Genomic DNA, 23,241 nt, shown 5'->3' with positions numbered 1-23,241 from the left:
AGCCACTGCAGTGAGTCCGTCACGGCTTCGGCGCGAGCGCTAGGCAGCAGCCCCCGAGCCGCCTGGCCCCCTCTCCCCCTTCTCCCTTTCCTCTCTGTCTTTCCCCTTTCTCGACGTCTCTCCTCCCGCTCTGTCTCCGAATCTCGACCTTAATTTCTCTTCTTCCCCGCCCGCTCCCGTGTGCCCAGTCACCCGGCCGGCGCGGGCCCCGAAGCACCGCCTCCCCTCCCCCAGCCTGCACCCCCTCCCCCGCGGGCGTCCCGAGGGCCGCAGCCGCCCCAGCCCGGCGCAGCTGGGCCGCCGTCGCCACCGCTTCCTGCGGGAACCCTTCTGAACGCCGACACTCTCCTACTCCCGCGCGAGCCGCCGACCGCCGAGCAAAATGGTGAGACCTTTGCTTCCCCAATGTACCATCNCCCCTCCCCGCCGCTTCCAGGGCCGGGGGCGGGGGCGAGCCCCACTGCCCCCGGCCGGCTTCCCCCAGCGGAAAATTCGAGAGACCCGGCCGGGCTGGGGCAGCGGCGGGTCCGAGAGAGCCCTCAGCGGCCCGGGTGCGTTGGCGGCCGGCGGAGGCGGTGGGCCGGCTGCTTGACAGGACCGCTGGGCCCCCGCGCCCGCCCCCGGGCCTCCGCGGGGCGCCCCTCCGCTCCCTCCCACCCGCGCCCGCCGGGAGTCCGCCCAGGCCTCGACCCCCTCCTCCCCGGCCGTCGTCCTGGTCCTGGCCCCTCGTCGCCCTGCATTACTTCTTTCCGGACCCTCCTCCACGTGGAGCCCCCCTTTCACCCCCAGACTCACTACTTCAAGTTCGGGCATATTCCAGAATCCTGGGGGGAAATAATACGTGGTAAATGGCTTTTTATATAAGACTTTCTCACCAGAGCTGTTCTTTCTCCCGCTCCATTTTCAAGCAGTGAGCCTTCGCAGGAATCCTGCCACTTACTTCTCCCTCTCCTGTTAATATTTTGGTGCTGTTTGCAACCTTATGGGGTTCTTTTCGCTACTGCTTTTCTCTTTGCATTGGCGAACCGGAAAGCTCCAAGGTGTATATTCCTGAAAACGTAGTCTAACTCGGTCTTTGATAAATGGGGATATGTGTTTTCAGTGCTTCCTTACTGTCAAGGGCTTTTCGTTTTCTTTGTTACCTTCGTAAGTCTCTGTCTCTTGTGGTTGTTTTTGAATCATGGCGATTTAAATTTGTCTTTCCTTACCCTCACATTAATCCCTAGGTAGAATTCATTGCTGTAGTGTTTCAAACCGACGCTAGGGGTGTGTCTCCCGCCTCTGTCACTGTAGCCAAGAAATCAACGACGCCCTTTTAGCCTGTTACCTTACCGGTTCTCTCGCTCTGGGTAGCCTCTGCAGTTTCCTCTTTGCAGTCACGAATTGTATACGTAGTAGAAAAAGTTTGCAGTGCTTTTCCATATGTATCAGATACTCAAGCATGTGATTTGGTTGTTAGGCTTTTTCTAGAAGTCTTCCAACAGTTGTCAGAAGATTTTTAGACCGATTGTTTGACGTTGGGTAATTTCTTGGATTGTATTTCACCCTGTATGTAGAATTTAAGTGTTTCAAAATAGAGTGGTGGATTAGCGAAGAGAGAAAGTCTGTTGACTGCAATTTAAAATCAATTCGGAACAAATTGTTCAATTAGGAGCAAAATTAAACTAGAAAATTCAAGTAAGTCAGCTTTTATTTAAAATACAGGACAAATGATTAGGTGCACTTATCAGTGTACTTAAAATCCAAATTAGGAGCAGAGTTAAATGATTAGTGAGTTTGATATATAGAGGAAGTTTTTCCCTGCCAACTTGGGAGGCAGCTCAAAGACAACTTTGGCCACCAAGTTACAAAACTTAGGTTTTTCTAGGCTAACAGCTTAGAACAAGGCCATTCATAGTGCAGTCTTTTTGTTGGCGTAGTGTTTTGGAGTTATAAATTGCACTTTAGTGCTTTCATTCCACTTCCTTATACATGTATTTTACTTGAAGGTCAGGATCTTGAAAATCTTTGACCATTGCAGTGAATGTTTTTTCCAGCATTTGTAAACAACACATTGTGAGGAGTAATGATCCAGCCTTTTGTTGCTTATGTGTTACATGTCAGAATGAGCTGATTTCCAAGTGTTGTTTTTTTTTTCCCTTTCCTGTACTGTGTCCCCCCCTCAGGACCTTCCTCTCCCTCTGTTTTTTGACCAACAGATTGAATTTGGGAAATCCTTTTTTAGCTCTTAAATTTACCTTCCTGGTACTCTGTTTTCTTATCTTAAAAAAATACTATAAGATTTACCTTTTTTTTTTTTTAAGATTTTATTTATTTATTTGATAGAGATAGAGACAGCCAGCGAGAGAGGGAACACAAGCAGGGGGAGTGGGAGAGGAAGAAGCAGGCTCATAGCGGAGGAGTGATGTGGGGCTCGATCCCATAACGCTGGGATCATGCCCTGAGCCGAAGGCAGACGCTTAACCGCTGTGCCACACAGGCGCCCCAAGATTTACCTTTTGATACCGTTTCCTTCTTGGTCATTTCCCTCTTTCCAGTTTTTTTTTTCCCCCAGTTATTTTCTAATTTACTCTCGGTTCTTTTTCTATCATTCTCTCAATACCATTTCAGGACCTGGTTAATTTGTTGTGACAGTGGCTCTCCAGCTTTAGAATTATTTTGGTCTGTTGAATGCAGCACTGATTTGAAAGTATCAAGACCATACCTATTGGTCAACTCTGCTATATGAGATATTAACTTAAATAATTTGGGCTTTGAAGTGATCTGGTTCATATTTCTAGTTAATTGAGCATGGAATGCTGAAAATTTTCACTCCCTTTGGAAAGCTTTATAACTCTTAACTATCATGACCATATTGACAATTTTGTCAGTGGGTTTTAATTTATGAATTGTGAATATTACTGATTAATTCAAGTAAGGGGAAAGTTAAAGATGGGATTGAAATTACCAACAATCTTTTCTGACAGCTATTTATTTTAGTTGCTATGTTAAAAGTGGTTTCTTTTTTTCCTGAGTTAAGTCTTTCCTTCCCTTCACCTCTTTTTGAATTTTAAACTGCTGAGCATCCAGGTGGGATGAAGATACTACGTACACACACACCTGAGTACTGAGCTTCTAGAAATGCCTGCCCGCCCATGGTCAGTTGTCTGATAAAATAGTGTATGTTTACTAAAGTGAATAAATAGATTTCTTCATATTTTTTTTTCTCCTCTAGGTAGGCATCTGTGTTTTAGAGTAGTTCAGTGTTATTGACATGCAGAAAAAAGAATAAAATCAAACAGAAGAGTGTTTCTGTAGGTCTTTGTGATTGAAAAGTCTCAGTCATTTTTGGAGGAGTAAATTTTGTAGGGGTATTTTTATTTTTAAAAAATTTTATTTATTGATTTATTTTTAAAGACTATTTGATACAGAGAGATAGAGAACGCAGAGGGAGAGTGAGAAGCAGCGGCAGACTCCCTGCTGAGCAGGAAGCCCTATGTGGGGCTGGATCCCAGTTGAAATCATGACCTGAGCCAAAGGCAGATGCTTAACTGACTGAACCACCCAGGCACGCCTGTAGGGGCATTTTTAGAAACTTAGTAAACTTTTTTTTTTTAAGATTTTATTTATTTGTTTATTTATTAGAGAGAGAATAGGAGGGGAGGGGAGAGGCAGAGGAAGAAGCAGATCTCCCTGCTGGGCAGGGAGCCCAATGCGGGGCTCGATCCTAGGACCCTGAGATCACGACCCGAGCCAAAGGCAGACGCTTAACTGACTGAGCCATGCAGGTGCCCCAGGAAACTTAGTTAACTTTTCATGCATTAGAAATAGTTTTTAACATGTATTTAGGGTAATTTAAAGATAGGATTTTATTTTGGACGGATATATGAATACAGTGTGTAAGTAACTGGCTTTTCTTTAAATTTGTTTCTTAGGAAAACCTTTAATTTTATAAATGACCTTTTTATGTCTTTGTGTTTTTAGACTTTTTATTAAAATTATTTCCACAATCTGGGGCGCCTGGGTGGCTCAGTCAGTTAGGCATCTGCCTTTTGGCTTGGGTCATGATCCTGGGGTTCTGGGATTGGGCCCCGCGCTGGGCTCCCTTCTCAGTGCGGAGCCTGCTTTTCCCTGTACCTCTGCCCCTCCCCCTGCTTGTGAGTGTGCTCCATCTCTCTCAAGTAAATAATACAATCTTTAAAACATTTTTATTTTTACAATCTGTAAATATAACTTAAAATATTTATTGCTGTCCATGATACCTGCACTTGGGAGTTACACACAATGTATTTTAGTTCAGATTCTGTGACAAAGACTGTATAGCAACAACAAAGTAAGCAACCTGTCTTATGGCCAGCAGAATTAAAATTCACATTAGTCATGAGGAGAAAATTTCTCTGCTCATTATGTCCCATAGTGGATGAGAAAATTAAAAAGGCATAGATTGCAAGGTAGAGAAGCTGACTGAGAGTCAGTCAGCAAGGCAAGCAGTGTGAAGGACAGGTAATTGTGGGTAGATCCCGCATCTGTAATAGATAGTAAGGCAAGCAAAAGGACAAGGCAGTATAAGGAAGTCAGCTTGGGCCAAGAGGATTAAGTGAGTCAGACCATGGACCCAGAGTCTGGTCAAGCAACAGGAATTCATTCATATCAGAAATACTGGTAAATTTTTTCTGCTGTTCACTGGTTACTGTGCTTGGTTGTTGAGGATATTAAAATGATTAAGGCAAATTTCCTATCTTCATTTAAGTTTAGAACATTAGACAAATGCTAGTAGGTATGAAAAAAGTTAGTCTGAGTTATATGAATAATGCATCCAAAGCCTGATAGAAATTGAGCAAAGAGCAAGATCATTTTCATCTGGGATTAGGGAAAGTTTTATGAAGGAGGTGAAAATTGAGTTGGGTCTGAAAAGGTTATTAGGATTGTAGAAAGCAGAGTTCGAGGCAGCTAGGAAGACTCTTTAAATCCTGGAGATAGGATGAGAAAACATATTTGGAGCACTGATAACTTGAACCAACAGTGTCAGCATCACCTGGGAACTCGTCATGTCCTACCCTGGACCAGCTGAATCCAGGACTCTAGGGATGGGGGCAAGCAGTCTAGATTTTATAACTTCTCCAGGTAATGCTGATACATGATAAATTTTGAGTAAATTTTGAGAGCCACTATTTAGAGACTAGCAAGGAATGTATTTATTTAAATCTTAGTTGAGTATCTGTTAACATACCTCACATTGTACAAACATAAGACACATTTGTAATTTCCAAGGAACTTAATCAAGTGAACAGGACAACTATGCATTGTGACGTGTGCTATTCACAAACTGAACATGGGGTGCTTAAAAGTACTTAGCAAGGGCCCCACATCAGGCTCCTCCGCTATGAGCCTGCTTCTTCCTCTCCCACTCCCCCTGCTTGTGTTCCCTCTCTCGCTGGGCTATCTCTATCTCTGTCGAATAAATAAATTAAAAAAAAAAAAAGTACTTAGTAAGGGAGGGGTGCCTGGCTGGTTCAGTCATCGGAGCACGTGACTCTTGATCTTGGGGTTGTGGGTTCAAGCCCCATGTTGGGTGTAGAGAATACTTTAAAATCTTAAAAAAAAAAAAAAAAAGAAAGAAAAAGGTACATGGTAGGGGAGAGGCTTAATCCAAACTGGGGTGAGGATGGGGCAGGGAGACGAATGTCACTCCGAGAAAGCTTCGTGAAGAGATATCTGAGTCCTTTTTTTTTGTTTTTGTTTTTTTTTTTTTTTAAAGATTTTATTTATTTATTCATTCGACAGAGATAGAGACAGCCAGTGAGAGAGTGAACACAAGCAGAGGGAGTGGGAGAGGAAGAAGCAGGCTCATAGCAGAGGAGCCTGATGTGGGGCTCGATCCCACAACGCCGGGATCACGCCCTGAGCCGAAGGCAGATGCTTCCGCTGTGCCACCCAGGCGCCCCCCTTTTTTTTGTTTTTAAACAAGAACCAAATTTTTTATTCATTTCTTGCATTTGAAGTATTCCTCGATGACTTCCTTCGCCTGAGATTCTTTGCCATATCCCTTAACCACCACACAACTGCAACCAGCCACTTTACAGGGTTTTCCTTTTATTGATTGATTGATTGATTGATTTGACAGAGATTGAGACAGCTGGCGAGAGAGGGAACATAGGCAGGGGGAGTGGGAGAGGAAGAAGCAGGCTCCAGCGGAGGAGCCTGATGTGTGGCTGGATCCCAGAATGCCAGAATCACGCCCTGAGCCGAAGGCAGATGCTTAACGACTGAGCCACCCAGGCGCCCCTACAGGGTTTTCCATCTCTGTCAGTTTTACAGAGGCCTACCCATTCACCTGATTTCTTGTTTTCATCAGCCTTGATGAGGTTGATTTGGTGTTCAGCACAAAGGGCTCCACCAACCTGACATACACAGGCTCATCACAGTTGGATGCAAGCACGCAAAGATGGGCTTGGTGCTTGTCTAAGGCTTTGGTAGTTTCGCACGTTCCATGTGCTGGGCCATTGAGGGTGAGGGCAGTCTTCAGCACCTCTAAAGCAGTATTAACGTCCATTACACCTTCAGCAACAGTGCCTTCCTCGGTGATGGCGGTGGATGACGAGTATAGCTGAATCTTGACTGCACCCAAGCCTCTGCCTCTGCACAACTCTGGCAGTGGCAGGGAAGGGGCTGAGCTGAGTCTTAAAAGGATGAGTATTTAGCCAATGAGAGAGGTGGTCTAGATAGAGAGCTTTATGTTTAAAGCCATAGAGGCATAAGATATACAAGCCTGTTCAGCATACCTGGAGGATAGAGGGTTAGGGTGGAAAGAAGAAAGAGGGTGGTCAGTTAAATTGAGGCAAGATCATAGAGGAGTTTGCATATCATATGAAGGAGTTAGCATTTTTTCTTCCTAAACCAGTGGGAAACTATTATTTTTAAGCAGGAGAATGACAGTGTCTCATTTACTTTTTTAGAGAGATCAGCCTGGTGGCCATGTGGATAATAAAATAGGATAAATGAATATAGGTATGGGGGCCAATTGAGAAATCGCTACAGTAATTCATGTGAGCAGTAAGGACTTAAAAGACTGTAGGAACAGTGCAAATGAAGAGGAGAGACCAGGTATGAGACACATTCTGGGAGGTAGAGGATAGGACTTGGTGATTGTTGGATTGTGGGGAAGAAAAGCCACCCTGTGTGGCTTCTGGCTTGGATGACTGGACAGATGATTGTGCCATCCATTCAGCAGGTACTTATTGAGCACCTCCTTGGGTAGGATTCAGTTCTAGGGATATAAGAAATGTCCTGTCCTCGAGAAACTTCCAGTTTGCTGGGATGACTGTTGTATTATCTCTAGCATTCTCTCATCATTTGGTAATTAATACTTGGAAAGCTATGTTGCAAGATTCTGTAAGTTCAGTAGAATAGAGTACTGTGAAATATTAACGCTGCTTGCTGCATAGATATCGTGGCCTAGGATAGAAAAGACTTGATAGCCTGAAGGTAGGAAGAGGTAATGTATTAGAGCAGTGATTCTCAGTATGTGAATCATGAACTGGTTGCATCAGCATCATCTGGGATCTTTTCAGAAATGCACTTTCTCTGTCTAGGAGGTATAGGAAAAGGAGATATGAGGGAGTAATGTTGATTTCTATTTTGGGCATGTTGAATTTAAAGTAGTTGTGGGCCGGAGCACCTGGGTGACTCAGTTGGTTAAATGTCTGCGTTTGACTCAGGTTGTGATCCCAGGGTCCTGGGATGAAGCCCTGTGTGGGGATCCCAGCTCAGCTGGGAGCCTGCTTCTTTCTTTTCCTCGCCCTCTCCCCCCCCCACCTTTGGAGTAAATAAATAAAATCTTAAAAAAAAAAGTAATCATGTGTCATCTAGGTGGCAGTGGTCAACAAGTAATTGGCTTTCTATATCTGGAGCTCAGAAGAGAAATCTGGGCTGGGATTAAAGATTTGAGCATTGTCTGTGCAGGTCTATTAGGTAGTAGTTGAAGCCATGAAACTAGATGAAATCCTATGGAGAAAGAATATAAAATGAGAAGAGAAGAGGGTAAACCCTAAGCACTGCATTTAAGAGGTAGATAGAGGATGAGGAATCTGTGAAGGTTGTTTGAGAGTAAGTTGCCACAGAGAGTTGGAAAATTAGTAGAGTGATGTCAGATTTGAAGGAGTCAGCAGTGCCTAGATATTGCAGAGATCAGGAAAGAGAAGACCTTAAAAGTATCTTAGAGGCATCAGGAGAGTTCTGGTGACCCTGGCAACAGTACAAGAAAACACCATTTTGTACTGGTAACAAGGAAAGCCAGGCTGCAGTGAGTTGAAGGATAAACGGGTGGCCAGACATTGAGTATAGACTGTTCTTTAAAGCTTTGACAAGAAGGAGACAAGATAAAAGCTATGGAGTTCAGGTTTGAGGAAGAATTTATTTTGGGGTAAAAGTCATAGCCTGGAAAGAGGGAGTGTGGTTGAGGATTCAAAGGGAAAAGATGGAATTATTAATAGTTTGAGGTTCCCCAAGGAAGTAGGAGGAAATATGACTCTCCTTAAGCAATAAGAGATTTTTTTTTCATCCAATAACATGAGAGGGAAGGAGATAAAAATGAAATCTGTTGTAGAGGTCGTAATCTTTAAAACAGTAACTTCACTTAAATCCTAGGTAATGAAAATAAGATTGCAAGGGAGTGTAAACTCTGAGAATGCAGAGGCCTTGTCTTTGTCTTTTCATTGTTCTATTACAAATAGGTGGGATATACCAGATATTAAGTACTTGTGTTTGAAGAAGGAATATGTGAATGAGTAAGTGGAATAAAGGAGTGCTGATGAGACAGTGTAGGCAATGAGTGTCAGTTCCTTTTCTGAGACATTTATGAAAAAAAGGACAAAGAAAAGTTAACTTCAGTGGTTTACAGTTGGGGTGAGTTCTATTTAGGATGGCAGATGTTCGTATTCTTTTCATTTCATTTCATTTCATTTCATTTCATTTCATTTCATTTCATTTCATTTCATTTCAGAGAGTGAGTGAGTGAGAGAGCACAAGCCAGAAAGGAGAGACAGGGAGAAGCAGACTCCCCACTGAGCAGGGAGTCAGAGACCCCCGGGGCTCGATCCCAGGACCAGGACCTGAGCCAAAGGCAGACACCTAACCAAACAAGCCTCTCAGGGCACCTAGATATTGGTATTATTTAGAATTAGAAGAGAAGCCAGGCGAGGGAGCTGTAAGAAAGGATAATTAATGGAATGAGTCCTAGAAGTGGCAGAAAGAAGACGGATAAAGGGAAAGAAGGGACATCAAAAGAGAGGGGGAAAAAAGTCAGTGAGGTGAGTAGGCCATGGCAACAGATACGTTTTAATGGAGTTCTTGCAAGGTGGCCTAAATTCTCTCAGTAATTTGAGATAGCTTGAGGCAAGATCATCTGAAGTTGAGATTAAAGGCTGAGGCAAATGGGGTGAGATTGAGGGTGAGGAGTATGGAAAAGAATTATAATACTGATTTTGGGGTATTTGATATTGCAGTTAATAGGGTATTAGGTAAATGTTATTAAATAGTTAAGTGGACCCAGGAGAGAGCACCAGTGGGTCAGTGACCTAGGGAATGAATCCTAAGAAACAGGAGTATTAACAAGAAAAGAGGTTAATACTTTGTCAGTCTTTGTTTTAATAACTTCTGATGAAGTTACATAGGTCTAAAAAAACCCATTTTCTGAGTTCAGGTTTTATGTAAGGAGAACATCTAGTTGTAGATTGATATTCTTAATTCTTTTTAAAGTTCTAAACACACTATTGATAAATTTGCTTAAAAATTCAGATTGTACCAAAAGGTATAAAATGGCAAGTGAGCCTTTTCAGGGCACCCCTTTTTCTTGTATTGATCAGTTTTGAGTCTCTCGTGTACTTTAACAAAAGGGAGGTTTTTTTGGTGTTCGTGTATTTTTTTCTTCCTTTTTTTCCCTTTTTTAATTTTTTTAATTTATTTATTTTTTTTAAAGATTTTTTATTTATTTATTTGACAGAGATAGAGACAGCCAGCGAGAGAGGGACAAGCAGGGGGAGTGGGAGAGGAAGAAGCAGGCTCATAGCGGAGGAGCCTGATGTGGGGCTCGATCCCATAACGCCGGGATCACGCCCTGAGTCGAAGGCAGACGCTTAACCGCTGTGCCACCCAGGCGCCCCTTTTCCCTTTTTTTTTAAAACGTGTGGCAGTGTATGGATTTATTCTTTAAATAATTTATTTGAAAGATTACAAAGGTCAAATTTAAAGTGATTTTAACAATACCATGCTCTAATTGACTCATTACAATTAGTTTTATTCCAAGGTTTTTAACTATTTGATTATAAGCATGACTCAGCAGTTCAGCATGATTTTTTAATCAGGTAGCGATTTTGTAATGATTGAGGTTGGTATTTTAACAAGGTTCTAACTATGACAGTATTTTACAAAATTACTTTTAAGAGAAAAAAAATTTAAGTAATTTCTCCATCCAGTGTGGAGCTTGAGTTCATAACCCTGAGATCAAGCGCCTCATGCTCAACTGACTGAGCCAGCCGGGCCCCCAAGAAAATATTTTATTAACAGCATTTTTGTATTTATTTTTTCCTTTTATCACCTTATTAAGCATTAACTAAGTGGATAACAATTTCTTAAAAAGAGAAAATGATCTCCAAAGTGTAGTCTATGAAGCATCTATTCTATTTCAAGCTTGCCAGATTAAAATTACTTCCTCACTTTTATACTTCCAAATAAACCTTTTATTCAACAGCTCACATCTACTCTCCTTTTCTGAATTTTCTCCTTGAATTCCCATATCCTTTTTTGTGGTCATGAGTTGACAGCTAATGCATAGATCTGGCACAGGAATAAATTTTGAAATGAGCTATGACTAATATATGTTTGTGTTTGTCTTTGGTTTTTTAAATCTTGTATTATAAAAAATTTTTAGACATTTGAAGATTTCCATAGGAAATCTTTTAAAATTTAGCACTGAAAATTCAAAAGTTCGTAGGTACTTACAGATTAGTTCCTTCCTCAGAATTTTGTTTGTTAGTTAAAGCCCTTTATTAGGGGTATCACAGGGAGGGCCATGTAATAATCTATTGCTATCCCAAAAAACATTTCTGTAAGTGAGATGACACTTTGACTTGCTTTGGTAGCATTATTAAACTTAATCCGTACTCTTAACCAGTTCTCTTTTGTCCTTTGTAAATAATACAGAGTATTCGTTTTTATTTGTGTGTGAGAATTAGATACGCATTTAAAAACCTACATATAGGGGCGCCTGGGTGGCACAGCGGTTAAGCGTCTGCCTTCGGCTCAGGGTGTGATCCCAGAGTCCTGGGATCGAGCCCCACATCAGGCTCCTCTGCTATGAGCCTGCTTCTTCCTCTCCCACTCCATCTGCTTGTGTTCCCTCTCTCGCTGGCTGTCTCTCTGTCAAATAAATAAATAAAAATCTTAAAAAAAAAAAAATCTAAATATGAGACAGTGAAGCATAGCAATCTACAGAAAAGATCAAATCTTTACCATTGGCCTTAATGGAGCTGTTAGCAGTTTTATTAATCCTTAATCTGTCTAGTTTCAGGGCTGATTTTTTATCATATCTGGCTGAGTGTGATGCCAGAAGGAATCTTCTATTATAGGCGTGCAGTAAGCTTGGCATCCTGTCGTATTATTTATTTGTAAGGCAATCTTTAATAGAAATTGGAATATCAGGAAAAACAAGTGCTAGGAGGTAATAAGGGAAGTCGTGATTTTATATCTATTTGTGTTGCAAGTGTTTTCCTAACAAATATAACTTTATGAATTACAAACTAACTCATAGTAATCTTTTTCAAGTAAAAAATGAATTTATGAGCAAGCAGATTGCTTAAACTCTGCCGCCTTTTTTTTTTTTTAATATTTTATTTATTTATTCGACAGAGATAGAGACAGCCAGCGAGAGAGGGAACACAAGCAGAGGGAGTGGGAGAGGAAGAAGCAGGCTCATAGCAGAGGAGCCTGATGTGGGGCTCTCCCATAACGCCGGGATCACGCCCTGAGCCAAAGGCAGACGCTTAACCGCTGTGCCACCCAGGCGCCCCTAAACTCTGCCTTTTTGTCTAGCTGTCGTTCTATCTTTACCATCAAACTTTTTTTTTTTTTAAGATTTTATTTATTTGTTCGACAGAGAGAGAGAGCCAGTGAGAGAGGGAACACAAGCAGGCGGAGTGGGAGAGGAAGAAGCAGGGAGCCTGGAGCCTGATGCTGGGCTCGATCCCAGGACCCTGGGATCACGCCCTGAGCCGAAAGCAGACGCTTAACGACTGAGCTACCCAGGCGCCCCTACCGTCAAACTTCTTGACTCTTTATTTACTCATTTTCTTGTTTTCAGTCCACTGTAGTCTAGATCTGTGGTGTACAATTCAGTAGCCACATGTGATTGTTTAAATTTTAATTAAAATGAATTAAAATTAAATAAAATTATAAATTCAGTTTTTCAGCCGCAGTAGCTACATTACAAGCTCTTTGTGGCTCCTCGTGTTTAGTGGTTCCTGCATTCGTGCAAATACAGAACATTTCTGTCAGTACAGAGCAGACATTTTTATTAGGTAGCACTGGTCCAGAATGATTATTGTATCTGCAATTCACTGAAAGTTATTGTGTTGGCAGTAATCTTCTAATACCAGCAGGAGCTTTGGAGTTGTAAAGATTTGAATTTAGATTTTGGTTCTGCCATTCATTAGCTATGTGACCTTGAACAAATATAATAAACTCTTGACCTTATTTAGTAGTGTAAAATGGGAATAAGAACACCTCACATTGTGGTGACGGTAGAGAGTGTCCAGAAATCCAGTTGGTACTCATTAAATGTATTTGTTCTTCATTCTTCTTACTTGACTTCTTTGTAATGTTGGAACTTGTTGGAAACTTTTTGAGTTCTTTCCTTTTTTGGCTTCTGTGACATTTTCTGCTAGTTGCTGTTCAGCATCGCTGACCATTTTTTAATCTTTGTTGCTAGCTTCTCGTCTGGGTTTTGTCCAGGGCCCTCTTAAATATTGATTGTTTCACTTTCCCATTTAAAATCCTATATATTATAGGGTTAACATCACCTTAACATAATGCATGGACTCTCTAGGTTCTACTTGTTTACTCAGCTCCTTTCACCATGTTCCTGCTTTTTCTCTAGACTCTAGCAACTTGGTCTTGTTAACGTTTTATTCAGTATTGTGTGCTAGGTTTATTCTGCCGTCTGTTTGTTCTACCATCAGAGCCTTTTGCATAGGCTATGTTGGGAATGGTTCAAAAGTTCCTCAAGGAAGTAACTGAGCCTCCCACCCCCATGCCAGGTCAGACAGTGTTCCTGTGTTATGCCAGCTGCCAGCATAGACCCCTCCATAATCCAGGAATTTAATAAACATTTGTTGAATGAGTGAATTGAGTGAACGCATAAATTCTTTGTTTATTCCCCGAGTTTCATTATCTCCTATGTACTGATGATTCATACTTTCAGCTGGCATCATTCTTTTCTGCTCCAGTCCATGGATCTGACCGCTTACAGGATATTTATCTAAATGAGGGTGTCTGTCAGTCACCTCAACTCATCATAACTAAAACCATGTTCGTTATTGTCTTCCTATTCATGCTTCCATTATTCCCTAATTTTTCTTCCTAGAAACAGTGTCTGTTCATTCACTCCTATCTGGAAACCAGGTATGCCTTTTTCTCCCCTTTACTACTATGTAAGTCTTAAGCAGTCATCAGTTGCATCCTGTACTGAAAGAGTATAACATAGGAATATGTGGCCTGACCTGGTGTGGGGGTGGGAGGCTCACTAATAGAGGGGCTTTTGAGGAATTCCATTTTGGTTCATGTACTACTGGTAAAGAGGAAAATGTATTTATAATGTTCCCAGCATATTAATGCTGCTTGCTGTTAAGTGGTGGCAGCTGAATCCAAAACCACTAGCAGCTCAAAGTGGTGAGCTACTGAGGAACAGCAGTATTGTATACTATCCATATAACCCATTCTTCCTCTTGACTCAGGATGGCCATTTACCTATGTTGGAGGAATTTATTGCATAATTCCCTCAGATTTTTGTGCACGTTTCTTTTGTTTCTATAGCTTTAGTTCCAAATACCCCTTTTTTCTGTTACTTTCATCTGTACCTTTAAAAAATCCCATGCTTATTAGTTAGCACATCTTTAACTACACTTAATAGGATTTTTGTTGGTGGTGTTAGTACTCTGCATAGGTTTAGAGTGTCTGCTTCCAACTCTGTTTTCCCTAAGTCATGTTATTTATTTATTTATTTTTAAAGTAAGGTTTATGCCCAGTGTGGGGCTTGAATTCACGACTCCAAGATCAAGGAGATCAAGAGTATCAAGCTCAACCAACAGCCAGCCAGGCGCCCCAAGCCATGTCATTTTTAATGTGTAGTTTTAAGAGCATGAAGTTTTTTCAGGAACATAAATACCATGTTATAGCAAACGGTCTTCCCTTTTAGATCCCCTAGTACTTCTTGAATCAGCTACTTTATCCCTATTGCCCCTGGCATTGTTAGAGTTTCATTTAGATCTCCTGTGGACCATTTCCATCGCCTCCTTAATGCTTTGCTCTTTTTGCCTCCTGTTTCTTCCTTCTTTGTTCTTTCATATTGCTGCTAGAGTTTTTCTTCTGAACAGAAAATCCATGTCACTGCCTTACTTGAAAGTCAGTGCTACATCTTATATTAAAAATTTACATCGCTGGGGCGCCTGGGTGGCTCAGTCAGTTAAGCATCTGCCTTCGGCTCAGGTCATGATCTCAGGGTCCTGGAATCAAGCCTCACATCAGGCTCCCTGCTCAGTGGGGAGCCTGCTTCTCCCTTTCCCTGCCGCTTCCCCTGCTTGTACTCTCTCCCTCTGTGTCAAGTAAATAAATAAAATCTTAAAAAAAAAAAAAAACTTTAGGGGCGCCTGGGTGGCAGAGCGGTTAAGCGTCTGCCTTCGGCTCAGGGCGTGATCCCGGCAGTATGGGATCGAGTCCCACATCAGGCTCTTCCGCTATGAGCCTGCTTCTTCCTCTCCCACTCCCCCTGCTTGGTGTTCCCTCTCTCGCTGGCTGTCTCTCTCTCTGTCGAATAAATAAATAAAATCTTTAAAAAAAAAAAAACAAAAAACTTTAAAAAATTTAAATTCCTTCGCATGACTCTCATGTTCTGATCCTTATTTCTAGCTATCTTTATGCAGTAACCAAGTCAGACTACTTGGTTCTCAAGTGCCTCATTCTTTTTCTTTTTTTTAACTTATTGGTGCTCTTGTTTTTAGTTTTTCTTGCATCTGCACTGTGCTTCTCCTTTGTCTGGCAAACATCAAGATCCTGTTCCAGTGGCATTCTGTGAAAACTTTCCCAACTCCCTCCCAATTAATGGCTATTTGGAAATAACTTTCATAATACTACATAGATATTTCATTGTGTTTAATTTCCTCCCTAACTTGTGGGCCCCTCTAAAGCAGGGGATGCATTTTCATTCATCTTTGTAAAGCCAGTTCCCATCGTATCTCTCATGGAATATAAATGTAAATGATGGCTAGGTATAAGTAGACACTTTCCTGCTGGCTTGGGAAGTCAGCAAAGGTGCAACTGGGTTATATTTATCTTCTAGGGCTAGGGAGGTCTCTGAAAGTCCTATGAATAAACAGTTAGAAAGCTCAAGTGCATTAGCACAATGGGAAAGCTACTGGAAAGGAAACTATTGATTCTAAAAGTCATAGGACTTTTATGCTTCAGGATTTTTTTTAACATCTGAGTAAGTTGTCAGTTGCATGTGAGGGTGTTATTTCATTTGTTAAGTGGTAAGTAGACTTTTTCATAAATAAAGGGAACTCAAAAATTGTAAATAACATTTTTATTTACTTAAGCTGATTTATCATATTTTTGTACTATATTCTAGAACAGCTGATAAAGTGAGACTGTTGTTCTAAATCTTTGATTTCTTAATTTAGCAAACATTTATGTTTGCCTACTACACATGTCAAACTTAGTGTTAGGTACAAAGATGAAAGAAAAAAGACTCCCAGAGACTTCACAGAATAGACTGAGTTAGGCATATGGAAGAAAAAATTACAGTGTGGGTGTGTATGTGTATGCATATGTATATATATATAATTAAAATACAAAAGTATATATAATATATATGTACATGTACATATATACACACTGATATAGTTTCAATAGAGCTATTATAAGGTGCTAGATTTCTTCTGATCACTCTGCTTGCCCAGTTTGAACTTGACATGTAGCAGCTATTTGGACATTTTATTATTCACTTGGGTCACGTTACTTATAGATAATGTCAAACAGTTAAGTGCTGAGAGAATACTGTAATCATTTTGTTATGTTGCTTTCAGTGAATTTTGCTTGATGCTGTGAGATAGGATATGACGTGTTGGGAACATGCATGGGTTAGAGAATTGGAAGACCTATAATGGAGTTTGCTGAATGTATACACACACCCACACAAATACATATTTGTAAATTGGCCATCAGACTGACTGATTCAGAGTTCTTCTGGGTATTGAGTAAGGTAATTACCTAAGACACTTGATAAAATGCAAAATGCTGTTTAAATTTTTATTTTTTAATTTAGTTTAATTTAATTTTAGAGAATGCAGGGGAGTGGTGGAGGGGGAGAGGGGGAGAGAGAGAATTGTAAGCAGGCTCCATGCCCAGCGCAGAACCCAGCTCGGGGCTGAATTTCATGACTCTTGAGATCATGACCTGAACTGAAACCAAGAGTTGGATGCTTAACTGAGGCACCCAGGTGCCCCGCTGTTTAAATTTTTAAAAATCAGTGTACGAAAAACTAGTGTGCCATTTTTTTGGGCAGATCTGGGTTTCATAATCATTTCATTCTGATTTCTGTGTAGCTCTCTGTGCAGTAATAAACTCATTAACAAAGTAGAAAATGTATCTGAGTGTTGGGCTTTAAGTTACAGAATACCCACCCAACTAAACGTGGCCTAAATAATAAGGAAATTAGTTCCCAAAATGAGAAGCCTAGAATCAGAGAGTCACAGGGTGGTTCACAGTTCATCTGGTTTCCTCGGGGACATAGGTCCAGTTTATATTAAAGTTCCACTTGCCTGAAGAGGGCCACCACAATTTCAGACACCAGCACCTACCTGAAGAAAAGTGGGGAGCACCTCCTCAAGTGTCTCTTTTTATTAGATTGCAAGTCTCATTACAGGTTTTTTCTTAAGGTCCATTGTGTTTCCATGTTTCTTGCATACCAGAGAAAGACCAAATTTCTTATTCTGGCAGTTAAGTGCATCCTACCCCTGCACAAGCCCCCCTTTTTATTGAGAAAGAATTGACATACATCAGTATAAGTTTAAGCCATACAACATAATGGTTTGATTCACGTATATTGTGAAATGATTGACACAATAGGTTTATTTAACATCCATCATCTCATAGAAATACAATAAAAAGAGAAGAAATTTTTTTTCTCCTTTTGATGAGAACTCTTAATAATTTTTCTATATATCAAATAGCAGTGTTCGCTCTAGTCCTCAGTGTTGTACATTACATCCCTAATACTTGTTTCTCTTATTACTGGAAGTTTGTACCTTTTGACCACTTTCCCTTAAGGCAGTTCTTATAAACTGTCCCTAGCTTACCTTCTCTTACCAGAGGCTAGGCCTTATGTAGTAAAAACCACTTCAGTATTTTATTTGGTGTTCTGAACAGAAGTCAGTGATTACTGATGGGATTGTAGGCAGTGAAAATTATATCTGGTTTTTAATGTTATAGTGTATTTCTTGCCTCACCAGTATATAGCTATAACCTGTGTTGTCAGCCTTTGCACAAAAATATTTTCTGTACCTAGTTTACCATAACCAAAAGTTTCTGCTTCCTTCCAAAGGATATCATTTGCCTTGCAATCCCTTCAGGTGTAGGAAGGAGTTGGAAAACTATTTCTGTAAAAGGCCAGGCAGTAAATATTTTAAGCTTTGTGGGCCTTACTGTCTTTTGCAACTATTAAACTCTGCTGTTGTCGCTTGAAGCAGCTATAGATAATACACAAACAAATGAGCATGGTCGTGTTGCAGAAAAACCTGAGCGTATAAATGCAGGTGATGAATTATTTCTGAAAGCACAAACATCAAAAGAAAAAGATAAATTGAACATAATACAAATTAACTTTTATGCTTCAGAGGATACCAAGAAAATGAAAAGACAGCCCAAAGAATGGGATAAAATTTTTACAAATCATAGATTAGAGACTTCTTTCTAGAGTATATAAAGAATTCTTACAATTCAGCAATAAAAAACAATCCAGTGAAAAATGAGCAAAAGATATGATCAGACATTTCTCCAGAGAAGATAAACACATCAATAAGCTTATGAAAAGAGGCTCAGTATCATTAGGGAAATGCAAATCAAAACCAGAGAGCTACCACTTCATACTCACTAGCATAGCTATAACCAAAAAGACCAGATGAGTGTTGATGAAGATAAGGAGAGATCAGAATCCTTATAACATTGCTGGTGGGTATGTAAATGTTGTAGCTGCTTTAGGAAACAGTTCTTCAGCATGTTAAACACAGAGTTGCTATATAACTTAAGTTATATAACCTAACCTATATACCCATTCCTAACTATATACCCATAAGAAATGAAATGAAAAACTTGCACATGAATGTTTATATGGCATTATTTATAATAGCCAAAAAAAGAGGAAACAGTCCAAATGTGCACAGATTAAATAAAATGCGGTATATCCATACAACAAAATATCATTTGGCAATTAAAAAATTACTGATTCTTGCTATACTGCGTGGATGAACCTTGAAAATATTTTAAGTAAAAGAAGCCAGTTACAGAGGAACACATACTGTCTGATTGCATTTATATGTGACATACAGAATAAACAAATAGTAGAAACAGAAAGTAGAATGGTGGGTGAGTCAGGGAGATGGGGAGTGGCTGTGAGGAATTTGTTTGTGGTAATAGCAGCCAAACTCTGAATGTACTAAAAACCATCCACTTCTGATGGATTAATTGTATGGGATGTGGATTATATTTCAATATAAAGCTGCTATTTTAAAAAACCAAACCCTTACAAAGCTATAGTAATCAAAACAGTATGGCATTGGCATAACAGCAAACACATAGATCAGTGGAATAGAATAGAGAGCCCAGAAATAAACCCACACATATATGTGGGCAATTAATTTATGACAAAGGAACAAAGTATAGTGGGGTGAGGATGGTCTCTTCAATAAATGATGTTTGGGAAACTGGACCACTTTCTTAACACCATACAGAAAATCAACTCAAAATGGATTGAAGACTTGAACGTAATCCCTAAAATCATAAAATGGAAGAAAATTTAGGCAGTAAGCTCCTTAACATTTGTCTCGGTGATGATTTTTTGGATTTAACACCAAAAGCAAAGGCAACAAAATAAAAAATAAACAAGTAGGACTACATCAAACTAAAAAGCGCCTGAAAAGCGGAGGAAACCATCAACAAAATGAAAAAGAAACCTCCTGAATGGGAAAAATATTTATAAATCATATATCTGATAAGGGATTATTATCTATAATTTATAAAGAGCCCTACAGTTCAATAGCAAAACGACAATCCAGTTTAAAAAAATAGAGGATCTGTATAGATATTTTTCCAAAGAAGACATACAGGTAGCCAAACATGTACATGAAAAGATCAGTAGCATCACTAATGATCAAGGAAATGCAAATTAAAACCATAGCTGTCACCTCATTCCTGTTAGAATGGCTGTTATCAAAAAGTCAGATAACAAGGGTTGGCAAGGATGTGGAGAAAAGGGAACCCTTGCGTACTGTTGGTGGGAATATAAATTGGTGCAGCCATTGTAGAAAACAGCATGAAGGTTATTCAAAAAATTAGAAATAGAACTGTATGATCCAGCAATTTCTACTTCTGGATATTTATCTGAAGGAAATTAAAACTCTAAAAGATGTATGCACTCTTATGTTCATTGTAGCCTTATTTACAGTAGCCAAGACATGGAAGCAGCCTAAATGTCCATCAATGGATGGATGAGTGAATGAATGAAGACAATATGGTATGTATATATACAATGGAATATTATTCAGTCATAAAAAAGAAGGAAATATTGCCATCTGCAACAATGGGGTTAGGTCTTGAGGGCATTATGCTAAGTGAAATTAAGAGAAAGACAAATACTGTATGGTCTCACTTCTGGAATCTTAAAAACAAAACTAAAAACTGAATTCATAGATACAGAGAATAGATTGGTAGTTGCCAGAGGCGAGAAATGATGGGTAGGTGAAATGGGTGAAGGTGGTCAAAAGGTACAAACTTTAGTTATAAAGTAAGTCATGAGATAATACAGCATGGTGACTGTAGTCGTTTTGCCTATTTGAAGATTGGTAAGAGTAGATATTAGAAGTTGTCATCACACACAAATTTTGTGATTGTGTTACGGTTACTGATGTGAACTAGACTTACTGTGGTGACCATTTCACAATATATACAAATACTGAATCATGTTTTACAGCTGAAACTAATACATGCCAGTGATGTCTCAATTAAAAAAAAAGATGTCACTAAAAAAACAAAAACCAAACCCCAAGAGATGGTAGGCCTGATATGACCTGGGACCACAGTTTGCTGACCCCTGATCGTTCTTAATTCTCATGCAAACTCATTTTCTTCTGACTGTCTTCCTTTATATCTTTGAATTGTTATCACCTAACATCTCTCTGGGTACTCCAGTTTTTTGTTCAAAATTTAGTACCTATGTCAATTTTCCCTCTAGGGTCTCCCATCACTTCATGTGTTTATGTACATCTTTGCTTTAGTGTTTCTTGACCTTTCATTTGACTTACCTGTACTTTATATTTCAGCTATTTACTTTGGCCATAGTCAGGGTGGTCTCAAAGACATCATTCCAAGAGTGTGCCTCTACTAGGATTTTATTTCCTCTGTTCTGAGATTATTTTCTTAATTACTGAAAATGCTAAGCTTTTAGAGTTTTCTCTTTTGTTAGGGATAATCCATGTTTTTAAATTAAAATATAGTACCAAATTAATATTGTTCCTTCCAGGTTTTTGGACAGTTTGCATGCAATAGTATTTTATATTTTCCATCCCTTTACTCCTCTTCTCAGTTGTCCCCACCTATCTCACACGCTGTTGTTGTCATAATTTTATGATTGAGACTGCAACGTTAGATACATGAACAACACTTGTGCCAGTGTAAGTTGGCAGTGACAAGTCACTTAAACTAAAGAGTTCCAAGATGAGAGGAAAATCGTTTTGGTAATTTACCACTTTCCTTATAATACAGAAAGGATGTAGCCTTGTATATTGGTGAGAATATTATGGGAATTATATTAGCGTGAGTTCAAATTTGTCTCTGCCACTACCAGTGTGTGACCTTGTGCAAGTTGCTTAACCTTGACACCCCTATTTACCGAGAAGATTGCTTGGAAGGTGAGAGATAATGTATGTAAAGTCTCCAAAAGAGTGCTCAGCACATAAATCTGAATCATTTTTTTTTTTTTATTCAGTGAACGTTCCTTTTTTCCATACATGTCTATATTTACAAAACTAACTTTCATTAAAGATTTCTTTCTCAGCTTTTGCCTTTAAAAAAAATCCATGAGGGGCGCCTGGGTGGCACAGCGGTTAAGCGTCTGCCTTCGGCTCAGGGTGTGATCCTGGCGTTATGGGATCGAGCCCCACATCAGGCTCTTCCGCTATGAGCCTGCCTCTTCCTCTCCCACTCCCCCTGCTTGTGTTCCCTCTCTCGCTGGCTGTCTCTATCTCTGTCGAATAAATAAATAAAATCTTTAAAAAAAAAATCCATGAGAACTAGACAGAGTAACATTTATCGTATTGCATGTTTAGTTTGAACTAAGGTAGTTTCTGAAATTTAAGTTGGTGCATCTGAAGTGTCTTGAGGACATTGGGCCTTTATGTAAAGAATTGCATTAATTTGATGAAAATGTCTTTGTTAAAAGGAAAAACAGATGAAAAGAGCAGGCAGGTTTTTGTTTTTGCAAACCTATACTTTGAGAAAGATCTCTGCTGTAATAAAGCTTTTGTCACATATCTGTTACTTGAGAGGTGTCTTACACCTTTGGGAATGAAATCTTATTCTTAAATCCTTCTTTTTCATTAATTGCTTACAGTGTGTCAAACACTTTGTAAGACACCATTCTTGACTTTTTGGACATATACTCAGTTTCAGTCCTGGAAGAATTTTGGGTTGGCATAAAGAGGAAGATTAATTGGCAAATGGGCTATGTTTAAAGTTCATATAATAGTTGTTTGGAACTTAATACATTTTTTCAAAGAAATTACAAAAAGGGATTTATTTTATAAATAATAAAAGCGTATTTCAGTGATAATTCAAAAATATTTATTAATAAGTATTTTCTCTGGGGCACCTGGGTGGCACAGCGGTTGGGCGTCTGCCTTCGGCTCGGCGTGATCCGGGCGTTATGGGATCGAGCCCCACATCAGGCTCCTCCGCTGTGAGCCTGCTTCTTCCTCTCCCACTCCCCCTGCTTGTGTTCCCTTTCTCGCTGGCTGTCTCTGTCTCTGTCAAGTGAATAAATAAAATCTTTAAAAAAAAATAAGTATTTTCTCTGTTTCACACACTGGAGAATTAACTGTAGAGAAAAAACCATAAGAATATGATCCATTGAGGGCATCTGGGTGGCTCAGTTGGTTAAGTTATCTGCCTTCGGCTCAGGTCATGATCTTCAGGTCCTGGTATCAAGTCCCACATTGGGCTCCTTCGTCAGTGGGGAGCCTGCTTCTCCTTCTGCACCTGCCCCTGCTTGTGCTGTCTCTCTTTTTCTCTCTCTCTCAAATAAATAAATCTTAAAAAAAAAACAAAACAACCCATTGAAATTTGTAGGATGTAGGTAAAGCAGTGCTGAGAAGGAAACTTATAGCACTAAGTGCACATATTAGAAAAGAGAAAAAAGTGTAAATAATCTTGAGCTCCCATCTTAAGAACCTGAGGAAGAAAAAAAAAGCAAAATCAAGGGGTGCCTGGGTGGCTTAGTTGGTTAAGCGTCTGCCTTCGGCTCAGGTCATGATCCTGGGGTCCTGGGATCTAGCCCCACGTTGGGCTCACAGCTCAGCAGGGAGTCTGCTTCTCCCTCTCCCTCTGTGCTCTCTCACTATGACTCTTGCTCCCTCTCAAGTAAGTAAATAAAATCTTTAAAAAAAGAAGCAAAATCTATCCAAAGCAAAGAAGAAGGAAATAAAGATAAAAGCAGAAATCAGTGGA

The 23,241-nt window shown here is 39.9% G+C and overlaps 1 protein-coding gene across 1 annotated transcript in view; it reads left to right on the top strand.

Moving 5' to 3' along the window:
* The first annotated feature begins 6 nt into the window (after positions 1-6).
* The window catches only part of PPP3R1 (protein phosphatase 3 regulatory subunit B, alpha), a 71,381-nt gene continuing 48,146 nt past the window's right edge, over positions 7-23,241 (top strand). The window contains exon 1 of the mRNA XM_034659235.1: positions 7-385. Within this exon, the coding sequence (XP_034515126.1) occupies positions 383-385 (3 nt within the window). The 5' untranslated portion in view covers positions 7-382. The remainder of the gene's footprint in view (positions 386-23,241) is intronic.

The sequence above is a fragment of the Ailuropoda melanoleuca genome, chromosome 4, assembly GCF_002007445.2.
Source record: "Ailuropoda melanoleuca isolate Jingjing chromosome 4, ASM200744v2, whole genome shotgun sequence".
In the NCBI taxonomy this organism is placed as follows: Eukaryota; Metazoa; Chordata; class Mammalia; order Carnivora; family Ursidae; genus Ailuropoda; species Ailuropoda melanoleuca.
The sequence above is the reverse complement of the archived record's forward strand: the minus strand, read 5'-3'. Positions and strand labels throughout refer to the sequence as shown.